At 44.3% G+C, this 11,128-nt stretch overlaps 3 protein-coding genes across 3 annotated transcripts in view; 2 read left to right on the top strand and 1 right to left on the bottom strand.

The window, feature by feature from the left end:
- The window catches only part of crybb1 (crystallin, beta B1), a 2,726-nt gene extending 1,722 nt beyond the window's left edge, over positions 1-1,004 (top strand). Inside the window, exons 5-6 of the mRNA XM_084482976.1 lie at positions 252-394; positions 764-1,004. Coding sequence (XP_084339102.1) covers positions 252-394; positions 764-941 — 321 coding nt within the window. The 3' untranslated portion in view covers positions 942-1,004. The remainder of the gene's footprint in view (positions 1-251; positions 395-763) is intronic.
- Positions 1,005-2,455: 1,451 nt separating this feature from the next.
- acads (acyl-CoA dehydrogenase short chain) lies at positions 2,456-8,838 on the top strand. Its single transcript, XM_084483067.1, has 10 exons — positions 2,456-2,524; positions 3,864-4,024; positions 4,845-4,994; positions 5,171-5,282; positions 5,507-5,658; positions 6,073-6,243; positions 6,980-7,117; positions 7,274-7,369; positions 7,637-7,693; positions 7,866-8,838. Exons 1-10 carry the CDS (start codon positions 2,494-2,496, stop codon positions 8,016-8,018), a joined length of 1,221 nt encoding a protein of 406 aa, XP_084339193.1. The 5' UTR covers positions 2,456-2,493; the 3' UTR covers positions 8,019-8,838.
- A 767-nt stretch (positions 8,839-9,605) lies between these two features.
- cldn5b (claudin 5b) lies at positions 9,606-10,786 on the bottom strand. The gene has a single exon (XM_084482685.1). The coding sequence runs from the start codon at positions 10,659-10,661 to the stop codon at positions 10,017-10,019; it is 645 nt and encodes a 214-aa protein (XP_084338811.1). The 5' UTR covers positions 10,662-10,786; the 3' UTR covers positions 9,606-10,016.
- Positions 10,787-11,128: the final 342 nt, after the last annotated feature.

The following is an 11,128-nucleotide window of genomic DNA, read 5'->3' as shown; positions in this document are numbered from 1 at the left end:
TCTTCCTTGTGTATGCTACCTGTTGCACAGACTTTTCTGATTCTCTTTTTGGGTTGTATTTTTCTCTATTTTTTCTCTCCTATTCTCTCCTCTCTCCTGTCTCTTTCTGCTCTCTCCTCTCTATCTATGCTCCTCCCTCTTGCATCCCTCTCTCCCCTACATGCTCTCTCCTATTTCTTTCTCTTTTCTCTCCTCTCTCTTCTATCTTTCTCCTCCTCTATCTCCCCCCCCCCCTCTCTCTCCCGGTGCAGGACAGCCTGGAGCACAAGATCTGCCTGTTCGAGCACTCTGACTTCAAGGGCAACAAGATGGAGATCCAGGAGGATGACGTTCCTACCCTGTGGGCGCATGGCTTCACCGACAGGGTGGGCAGCGTGAGGGTCCCCGGAGGAGTGTGAGTACACACACCCACACACAGACACACACACACACACACGCATGCGCAGACACACTCTTCACTAGGCGTGGTCATCTGTTCGAATTTCCACTCGAATTGATACAAATGAGACCGCAGAAGTCGTTAGGTTGGCATTTCAAGTTGATAGTCGGAAGGGAGCCATTACTGTTTGTAATGTAATAGTAGAATGTAAGTGGGCAACTTGGAAACAACGCATCGCTCAAATGTTTGACATCAACTTAAAGATAACAATATTGTAGGCTATATATTGTGTGACCCGATACAATATTGTAAATTGTGTGAAAAGCTTGTGATCGTTCAGACAGTTGAGGACTAAACGAGGCATCTCCTATCCCTTCTCTCCAGGTGGGTCGGCTACCAGTACCCCGGATACAGGGGCTACCAGTACCTGTTCGAGTGCGGTGACTACAGACACTACAACGAGTTCAGCGCCTTCCAGCCCCAGATCCAGTCCATGCGCCGCGTCAGGGACATGCAGTTCCACCAGAGGGGATGCTTCACCCTGACCTCCGCCAGCAAGTGAGCGACATCAGCTGGCCATCGGCTGTTACTGCAGCCCAAAGCCTTCGACCCGCCCACCACCCACCGCCCGTAAAGGCACTTTCCCGAAACATACCTTCCCGACCTCCGACATCATCACTGTACCAGACAGACTGAAATGACTTTTTATGGTGCCAAAATAAACATGTTTTGAGAAACGTGAATATCTTCTGTGGCCAGTCTATTTCATTAATTGTGATGCGTCCATGTAATCTGACATGTTTGTCAAGTCAATTGACATGTGTGTGTTGACAGCTCTATTTATAGCATGTTATTGCATTATTGAAGCTCACACCCGTTCCTGATATGGATCTGCGGTCAATGGTATAGTCCTATCGACTAATGGCATGACACACTGTTGAGTGCTACTAAATGCACTCACTTGCTATTCAAGCTATTCTCATACCCACTACAACCACTTCAAACTACTTTACAATTGAAGCCCCTTATTCACCGCACACTTACTCAAACACATAACAAAAGGCTGCCAGACAGGCATTGGCCTGCAGAGTGTGTATCCAGGTAGACGTTATCTACATAACTCACTGATTTGAATTTGCTTTCTTACCTCAACCATGCAAACAGCAGCTATTTGCTCTGTGTGAATGTTGCATATTTCAAACTCTGGAGCATTCGCAATTTTTTTATCAAGTATCCTGGCATTCACTATATTTATCGATTTTACAATTTACATTAATATCTGGGTATCATTTATTTTATCAAGCTCAGCTATTACAATTATGAAGGGCATGTACATCAGAATGCATTCCGCTGCTATACCTCCAAAGTGGAGGCGGTCATTGCGATGTGTCGCAATGTACAAGCCCAATAGGCTATAAAAAGAGCCTTCAATGTGTGAGGAAAAAAAAATCCAAATATCTACAAAAAAATATTTAAGTTATTTCCGAACAAGGCAATTGTGAATTTGAAGTAACATCGTGAGAACCAACTATAGCGGTAGCCACCTCTATGCATGGTGCGTTCACAATAGCGTTCAACACAGTGTGACATTAACTTCACATTCCCTAAAGCACAGGTTTGGGTAAAGGTGTTTCTTTCTTTGTCTGGTTCCCCTGTCACTGTCCTGTTACATATGTTGTACAATGAAGGACATTTTGCTATCGGCATTGTTCTTGGTGCATACAAATCCAGGTAATTGGGTCCATTCAATTTTATTCCCAGGACACTTGGCAAACACGTGATCAACCTGTCCATCACTTGATCAATGATTGTTTGCGGGGCACATAAATCACCTCAAAGTATATAGTAGTATATGTATTCTAGGAACCAGGTGATATTCTTATATTCTAAACTGTGTTGGTGTGTACTGAGTATTACATTTCAGGTACAATTCTGGCATTTTGACCTAGAGCCTTAGATATCTTCTATATAGAAGGATAGAAGTGTTTGAGGAGGACTTTTACTCTGAAACCGCGAAACGTAACTTGACGTTGGTCACGTGACGCGTTATATCCATCCCGTCCCCATATTCCCCTCCCTCATTTCACACGCACGTTAATCGGAGAGAAAATACAATGACAGCCGCGATCTTTAAAGCAAGACAAGGTCAGAATGCTTCGGTTACAAAGAATCGTTTCATTTGTGAACGTTTTGCACGGAACGCGTTTATCAAGCCAACCTGAGGCATCATTTTCCGTTCGATTATTTGCTTTTATGGGCTCTGTTCACAGTTGCAGGACGGTTTTAAAGTCATGTTTGTCAGGCACAACATGTCATACTAGAATGAAATGTGTTTATATGGCTACTGATGTAATAAAGGCAAACTTTTAATGTGGAGCATAACTCAAAGGCATGGCATGGTATGCGTGATAGTTTGCAATGGTAATCGTTTCTAAATAGTTGAAACGCTACAATATTGTAGGTTCATAACAAATAACAACACTCATGACAAGAGTAGACGGTCAGAAGCTACAAATGTGTCTTTAGTAGGTCTGACATTGGTGTATTTATATTGATTTCGTAACACATGCATTTGTGGTATTTAACTTTGAATGTCACATTTCTTAATACTAATATGGATTTAGGCCTACTGTGAATGCACTCAAAATAAGTTTAACACTATTTCATAATGAAAATCAAATCAAAATCAGAAGAAGAAAGTTGTTCAATACGAGTGTTCACCGGTGCAATGGAAGTCGGACAATGATGACGTATTGAATAACCTCTCACCTACATATTCTATAACCTGCTAAATGTATGGTTTTAAAGTACTATACCGCTCTGGATGATCAAACCATCGTCTTCCCTGGCTTCACTTAAACATCCGTTACCAATATAATGTTGTTAAATGACTTCATTGTACTGATTCTGCTGAAGAATATTTAGCATGCACGCTCCTGTCCCAAATGTAAACAATGACAATGACGTGATAGCACTTTTTGATAACATAAGTTGTGAAGTACTTGGAATTTATTGCAACTTCATCCTCAAAGTCTGTACTGACCGATGCACATTGATCCAAACATAAATTACTATATTGCCATTGTTCGTGGAAGGCGCCCAATGGCATTCTGTTGTTATCAAGCAGAAACTAGTGCAAGGAAGTAATTTTGCCAAATTATATTGCCAACGGATTTTTTAGCGAAGCCAACAGAGAGGCTAGGATGGTTTTATCACCCCGACCCGTATTGACCTTTTATTATACAACCATGGCTATAGTTTTATATGGTGCACTGCACACACAGATTCTTCTTGCCATTTTTAAACAAGATTTAAAGTAGCACTCTTCCCATTCAGTATTCATTATAGAAAATAATAAAGATATAAATACATAGACTATGGTCAACAATTAAGGACAGCCAGCCACTGGTCACTTTGGTTAAGAGTGAGAATGTTAATGTCTCTTTCTCTTTCCCTCCATCTATATTCCTCTCTCTCTCTCCAGCCCTGGGCCTGTGTCTCAGAGGCACTAGAGCTCTATCCCAGCTAGCAGAGCTACCAGAGATGCACCAGATGATGCGGCAGACTTGCAGGGATTATGCAGCCAAGGAGCTGGCTCCCATCGCAGCCACGTTGGATAAGAATCACACTTACCCCGCCAAGCAGGTAGCCTGGAAATCCAGACCCACATCTAGAAAGCTGTAGGGTCTGGCAACAAGTAATGCAAATTGCCCCAACTCGAGGGGCGGCCCCAAGCATGCATTTGAAAATATCACTGCACGCAATTGGATAACACTACGACCAATCAGAAGAATACAAGGGGTGACGTATCCAGACCAGCGGAGCTAACCAATAGATCTTTCCGTATCCGATCGGTAAAACAGCAACGCTTTTGGCCCGCCTATATCAGATACACCGATGTGATTGTTTAATGTGCTTCGGGGAGGGATTATATTGCTCGTTCCCAGAGTGGCTTGCTGAGCAAATTCAAATTGTGCTCTCGTGAGAGCTCTGGATTTCCAGGGTACCAAGCAGGTGCACTGAAACACAAGACAAATGACAAATCGGGATTTAGACCCTGGTCTTTGTCCACTTAACCGTTTCTTGTTACTATGGCTTCTCTGTGCTACGTTTGGGTTGTTTTTGGAAAGTTAGGTTTGCACAGCATTTAGATTAGTAGTTTATCCAATGTTGATGATTATTCGTGGTTTCCCTGACCTGAACTGACCTTGAAAAATCTTTGGTTAAAAAGCCTTTGATGAAAGACTAAACGTTTATAGCTTGGAATCGAATAGTAAATGGGTTTCCTAATGATTTTCTAGACTTGGATTAACGCTATAGTGCAACCTATGAAATACTCATCGGATTGGAGTAGTAATCGAATACCCAATACATGATTGGTGCCGTGACAGTTCTCTCTCTCTCTCGCTCTCGCTCGCTCTCCATTAACCCTCAGGGCTGTGGTCTGTTGTGGTTATTCCTGCAGATCCTGGAGCTGGGAGCCATGGGGGTGATGGCTGTGGAGGTGCCTGAGGAGCTGGGGGGGACAGGCATGGACTACCTGGCCTACAGCCTGGCCACAGAGGAGATCAGCCGGGGCTGTGCCAGCACTGGTGTGGTCGTCTCCGTTAACAATGTCAGTGCATTTCTATGAAGATATGATTATTTATTTGTCTTGTTTCCCTAAATGAGAAAATAGTGCATACTTTTCTTCTATCTCCATCTCCCATTAGTAATTGGTAGTTATGAATACTAAATAGTAATTGTATTATGATAGTTGACTGTTTGTCTATTGATATGTTTTATCATTAGTCACTCTACATCGGACCGATCTTAAAGAATGGTAATGAAGAACAGAAAAAACAGTGGATCACTCCCTTCACCACGGGAGAGAAAGTAGGCTGCTTTGCTCTCAGTGAACCAGGTGAGCTCAATGTCATTTGCAGTAATGTCCTGCTTTCAAACTAATTCCGCTCATTATTTGTGCAAATACAGTTTGTTTAGATGCAAGTAGTGAAATGTACTCTTACTCTTACTGTTTGTTATGGAGGATATGTAAAAAAAACGATAAAGAAAAGAATGACACATAGCAGCAACAACAGCAGCAGCAGCAGCCATTCTTAAGTGAAATTCCCAACGGTTCTGTAGGGAACGGCAGCGATGCCGGCGCCGCGTCTACCATGGCGCACCAGGACGGGGATGAGTGGGTGCTGAACGGCACCAAGGCCTGGATCACCAACAGCTGGGAGGCCTCAGCCACCGTGGTGTTTGCCACCACCGACAAGGCGCTCAAACACAAGGTAAGATAGCTAGGTACAAGTCGCTCAAACACAAAGGTAAGATAGCTAGGTACAAGTCGCTCAAACACAAGGCAGGCTAGCCAGGATCAAGTCCCTCAAACACAAGGTAGACTAGCCAGGTTCAAGTCCCTCAAACACAAGGTAGACTAGCCAGGATCAAGTCCCTCAAACACAAGGTAGACTAGCCAGGTTCAAGTCCCTCAAACACAAGGTAGACTAGCCAGGATCAAGTCCCTCAAACACCAAGGCAGACTTGCTAGGTTCAAGCTGTTTTAAATAAAAGGCATCTTTTCTAAATGACTGAACACTGTTTATTTATACTTATCATCTTTATTATTAAATGCAGTCGTTTCTAATTGTTGTTTTCACTCTCGTGCTCGCCGTTTGTGTGTGTTTTCCCGTGCTGGGTATAAGGGGATCAGTGCCTTCTTGGTGCCCATGCCGCACCCGGGACTATCCCTGGGCAAGAAGGAGGATAAGCTGGGCATCAGAGCCTCCTCCACGGCCAACATCATCCTGGAGGACTGCAGGATCCCCCTGGGAAACCTGCTGGGCGCCCGCGGAGCAGGGTTCAAAATAGCCATGGTAGGATAACATCACACTATGGCGGCAGGGTGGTCTAATGGTAGGATGTTAACGTTACACTATGGGGGTAGGGTGGTCTAATGGTAGGATGTTAACGTTACACTATGGGGGTAGGGTGGTCTAATGGTAGGATGTTAACGTTACACTATGGGGGCAGGGTGGTCTAATGGTAGGATGTTAACGTTACACTATGGGGGTAGGGTGGTCTAATGGTAGGATGTTAACGTTACACTATGGGGGCAGGGTGGTCTAATGGTAGGATGTTAACGTTACACTATGGGGGCAGGGTGGTCTAATGGTAGGATGTTAACGTTACACTATGGGGGCAGGGTGGTCTAATGGTAGGATAACATCACACTATGGCGGCAGGGTGGTCTAATGGTAGGATGTTAACGTTACACTATGGGGGCAGGGTGGTCTAGTGGTAGGATGTTAACATTACACTATGGCGGCAGGGTGGTCTAATGGTAGGATGTTAACATCACACTATGGCGGCAGGGTGGTCTAGTGGTAGGATGTTAACGTTACACTATGGGGGCAGGGTGGTCTAATGGTAGGATGTTAACATCACACTATGGGGGCAGGGTGGTCTAATGGTAGGATGTTAACGTTACACTATGGGGGCAGGGTGGTCTAATGGTAGGATGTTAACATTACACTATGGGTGACACTATTACACTATGCACCTGCTTAATAAATAAATGAATTATCATCATTTTAAATTACACTCTTACAGCAAACGCTAGACAGTGGGCGTATTGGCATCGCCTCCCAGGCTCTTGGCATCGCTCAGGCCGCTCTGGACTGTGCTGCCGACTACGCACACAAACGCACAGCCTTCGGAGCGCCCATCGGCAAGATGCAGGCCATCCAGGTATGGGAGAGGAGACGCCCGCATCCGCACTTTTGATATTTTGCGATATTTAGCTTGAATAACTCACAGTGATCACAAATTTAATTTGCTTCTTCCCGTAAATGATCTGTTCAGTTTTGTTCATATTGTGTCAATTAGTATGATGTGTGTGTCTAGTTTAAGCTGGCTGACATGGCACTGGCGGTCGAGAGTGCTCGTCTGCTCACGTGGAAGGCTGCCCTGTTAAGAGACGCCAAGAAACCCTTCACCAAGGTACCCTGGCACACCTAACACCATTTAGAAGATTCGTCAGCTTATATTGCTGGTTAATTTTGGTTAATGTTTCAACTAGTCTACTGAAGTGTGCGTGTGCGCGTGCGTCTGTGGAGAGCATGGTTTTGACAATGCCATGAGTTTGATTCTCACACAAGCCACACCCTTGCTACGGTGTTGAATAGGAACGCCACCAAAGGGCCTTTATAGCATATGTCAGCAAAAGCAAAACGCAGTTGCAAGTCTTTGCTTCGTGTTTCCTTTCAGGAGGCCGCCATGGCTAAGCTAGCAGCTTCCGAAGCTGCCACTTTCAGTGCACATCAGGTGAGACTGATTTTAGTAATTACATATACACACTTTTAATGATCCTCTTTATTAAATAGGTTTATTTAAGGTTTTCTTGTCATTGTTTTTTCTTAAAACTTAAAAGTCTATTTCGGTGCCTCTAAGCTGCATTCTAAGTTTTGCTCTCGTTCATATGGGGAACTCTTCGAAGTCGATCCAAATTCTCGGGGGAATGGGTTTCGTGACGGACATGCCGGCGGAGAGACACTACCGGGACGCGCGCATCACGGAGATCTACGAGGGCACAAGTGAGATCCAGAGACTGGTGATCGCCAACCAGGTCCTGAAGGAGTACCAGCCATAGACACCACTACCTCTCCTCGGAAACAAAGGACTTTTATACTGAAAATTAACAAGGGTTTAATGTTTTAAGGACTCAATGTGATACACAGCCTACATTACCTTATACATCACGCAGTGCAGATTCGAGGCATTTGGTCTATGTGGGTCTTTTTGCGATTCACAAATAATTTATTGCCAAACTTGTGCTTCTATGGATCAACTGTTGTCGCCTTTCATTTTTGTTTTCTCATCTGTAACCCCCTTTAAATTGTTCAAATCTTTGTAGTGAAAGCTGTTTGTTTCTCTTTGATCAGCCGTTTCTGTAAAACAAATCATGAAGGTAATGTACTTCAGAAGGCTTGCCACAAGGTGGCAGTAATTAGCTAAACGTGTTGATGCACCGTATAGCTCCGAATGTTACACATAAATTACAAGCCGAAGTCCTGTAGTCCTTGTAGATAGCCTACTTCTGAATGTACACGTTTCAGATGACCGATCAAATTGTAGATTTTGTATGGTTTTCAGATTGACGGGTTGTATGTGTTATTACCTCAAACAATAGACGAATGAGGACATGGTTGATCATAGGCGCTATATCCTTAAATTTGTGGTATAAAAAAACAAATACCTCAATAACTAACCACGGGTGCACAGTGTGCTTTTATAACAGCTGTTTAAAATACATTTAAACGCATGCCGCCTGGAGGAGCCTTTGAGCCACAGTGTTGTAATTGGGAATCTAATTGGGTTTAGGGGAATGACCCCTAAACCTAGAGATTAATGCCATGGATTTACCAGTGGAGCTACACAGTAGTGCCAGGATAATAAAGTTATGTTTGGTTTTTGGACATTAGTCTCAGGTTGGTTCTGAATCGATGCCCCAATACTGGGGGTAGGAAGGTATCAGCAAGGGCGTTTGACCCCCAGCTGAAAGGTTCCATCTCTAACGTCCGCAGCCTGCGTGTAGGAATCATGTTATAATCAGTCCCCACTCCACCACCAGGTGTGATGGGAGTGTCACCTCAGATGTTTGATGGAGGGAACAGCCAAACGGCTACCAGTCTACTCAGACTATAGGTTGCTCTGTCCCTTATACATAATAGTGTCACTAGGAGGGTTTCAGTCATGTGATCTGAAGCACGCCATCTCTGGACTTCATGTGTTATTCAGATTATAAGAAGAATGAAAAAGATTCGGAAATTGGAATGTGTGACATCATTTGAAACCCTCCTACAGGGGAGAAATGTCTTGTAATAGACATATGACATATCACACCTGGTTTCAGCTGAGTTGTAGACGGTGCTTCCTGTCTGACAAGTAAGGCACTAATAATACCGTTTCTACACCGCAGTGTCTCAAACCAAGACACCAAGATGTTTTTAAATGCAGACATATTTTTATATGTTCAGGGATATTACTCAAGAAGTGGATGACCTTGGTTAGAGTTGATTTTGGAAGCTTTTTCTTTTAGACTTATTCAACTTTGGTTCATGTATGATTTATAAGGTTAAATTACTTTATATTTTAGAATCAAATTCCCTTGTTTGCTTGCCTCAAGTCCTTTTTGAGAACAATTCTGAAGGGACATAAACTCAATAGATCAACTGGATGTAATCCCAAAATAGTTTTCCTTTTATTTAAAAATGTTCTTCGTTTCACTTAAAACAGAAACAAAAGAAACGCATACAAAGCAATGGAATAAAATACAAAGTCCATTCAGAAGAATACAAATGATGTGAGTAAACATTTCAATGAGCTGGCGTCCCTGCACATGGCTTCTAAGTTCTCCCACAAACAAACCAAACACACACTGGCAACATTACACTCAATGTATCAAAACCATAATCAAAAAACACCCGGCACAAATATAACCAAGGGAAGCGGCAATACGATTTACAAAATATATACTGTGTATATATATATATATAATGAGCAAAGACTGCAATATATAGTATGACACACATGCCTTATTTAAGATCGACTGTGCAAAAATGTTCAAAAGTCCTCTCCTCGGGGAACGTCACACATAATGCTTCTTGTCTTTGTCGCTGCTCGCGGTCTTGGTCGCGACGTACTTGATGGGATAGTCGCTCCTCAGCCCCCGGGAGCCGGCGGAGCAGCAGAGCAGCGTCCCCCCGAGGAGGAGCAACGCAGCGGCCGCCCAGCCGATGTAGATCGCGGCCCCTATCTCTCTCTTCTTGGACGCGGGCACCTGCAGGCTGTAGAAATCCACGATGATGCTGTTGGCCATCCAGCACAGCGGGACGAAGACGATCACGCCGCTGAGGATGTAGAGCACGCCCCCCGCGCCCACCACCCGGGCCTTGACCAGCTCGTCGCCGATGCAGTTGGTGTACTGCGCCCCGGCTATGATCACCATGAGGGCGACGATGCTCAACACGGCCGAGATGACCGTGAGGGCGCGCGCCGTCTGCAGGTCCGGGGACAGCGCCAGCACCGACTCGTGGACCTTGCATTGCATCTGGCCCGTGCTCTGGAACACGCACGACATCCACAGGCCGTCCCACATGGTCTGCGCCACCACGATGTTGGCCTCGAGGAACGCGGACACCTTCCACGTGGGCAGCCCGCAGGCGACCATCACGAGCAGGGAGCCCAGGATGGACGAGCCCATGCCGAGGAACTCCAGACAGACGGAGAACATGTTTTCTGGATCTATTTGATTTGTTGGTATTCCGTTTTTAAAAAGTAGATTTTTTTTTTTTTGTAAGAAAAAAACCTTGGGAATACCGATGTGTTCTTCTGAGTGGCGTGCGTTTTGTAAACGGTGTTGACGTTGAGGTTTGCCATTTATTGGAGCAAGGTGATGCTACAACTAACATCTCTCCCTCATCTCTACCCTCCCCTTCCCCCCCTCAAACTTTGGACCAATCATCATTCAGAAGCAAGTCGGAGGTTTCAGAGCGCGTGCGTGTGCGTGTGTGTGCGCGCACTGCGAACATCCAAAAAAAACACAATCTAAGTTATGGGTCAGATTCTTATGGTTTACAGTAAATTTAGGTCTTATAGTCCTAATGGAATAGTGAAGTCCAGTTTATTTATTTAGCACTTTCATACATTTCATACAACAATGCGTCACATAAAAAACTATATAAAATACAACAGATTTCA

This window comes from Micromesistius poutassou (assembly GCF_964030765.1).
Source record: "Micromesistius poutassou genome assembly, chromosome: 18".
Lineage (NCBI taxonomy): Eukaryota > Metazoa > Chordata > Actinopteri > Gadiformes > Gadidae > Micromesistius > Micromesistius poutassou.
Note: the sequence above shows the minus strand (reverse complement) of the source record. Positions and strands in the feature narration are given on the sequence as shown.

Bases quoted from the DNA above. Each gene is read 5' to 3' on its own strand.
- acads (XM_084483067.1), top strand. From the start codon at position 2,494: ATGACAGCCGCGATCTTTAAAGCAAGACAAG. The intron at 4,995-5,170 runs GTCAGTGCATTT...TTTTATCATTAG, and splicing joins TGGTCGTCTCCGTTAACAAT to TCACTCTACATCGGACCGAT. The intron at 7,118-7,273 runs GTATGGGAGAGG...GTGTGTGTCTAG, and splicing joins GCAAGATGCAGGCCATCCAG to TTTAAGCTGGCTGACATGGC.
- cldn5b (XM_084482685.1), bottom strand. From the start codon at position 10,661: ATGTTCTCCGTCTGTCTGGAGTTCCTCGGCATGGGCTCGTCCATCCTG.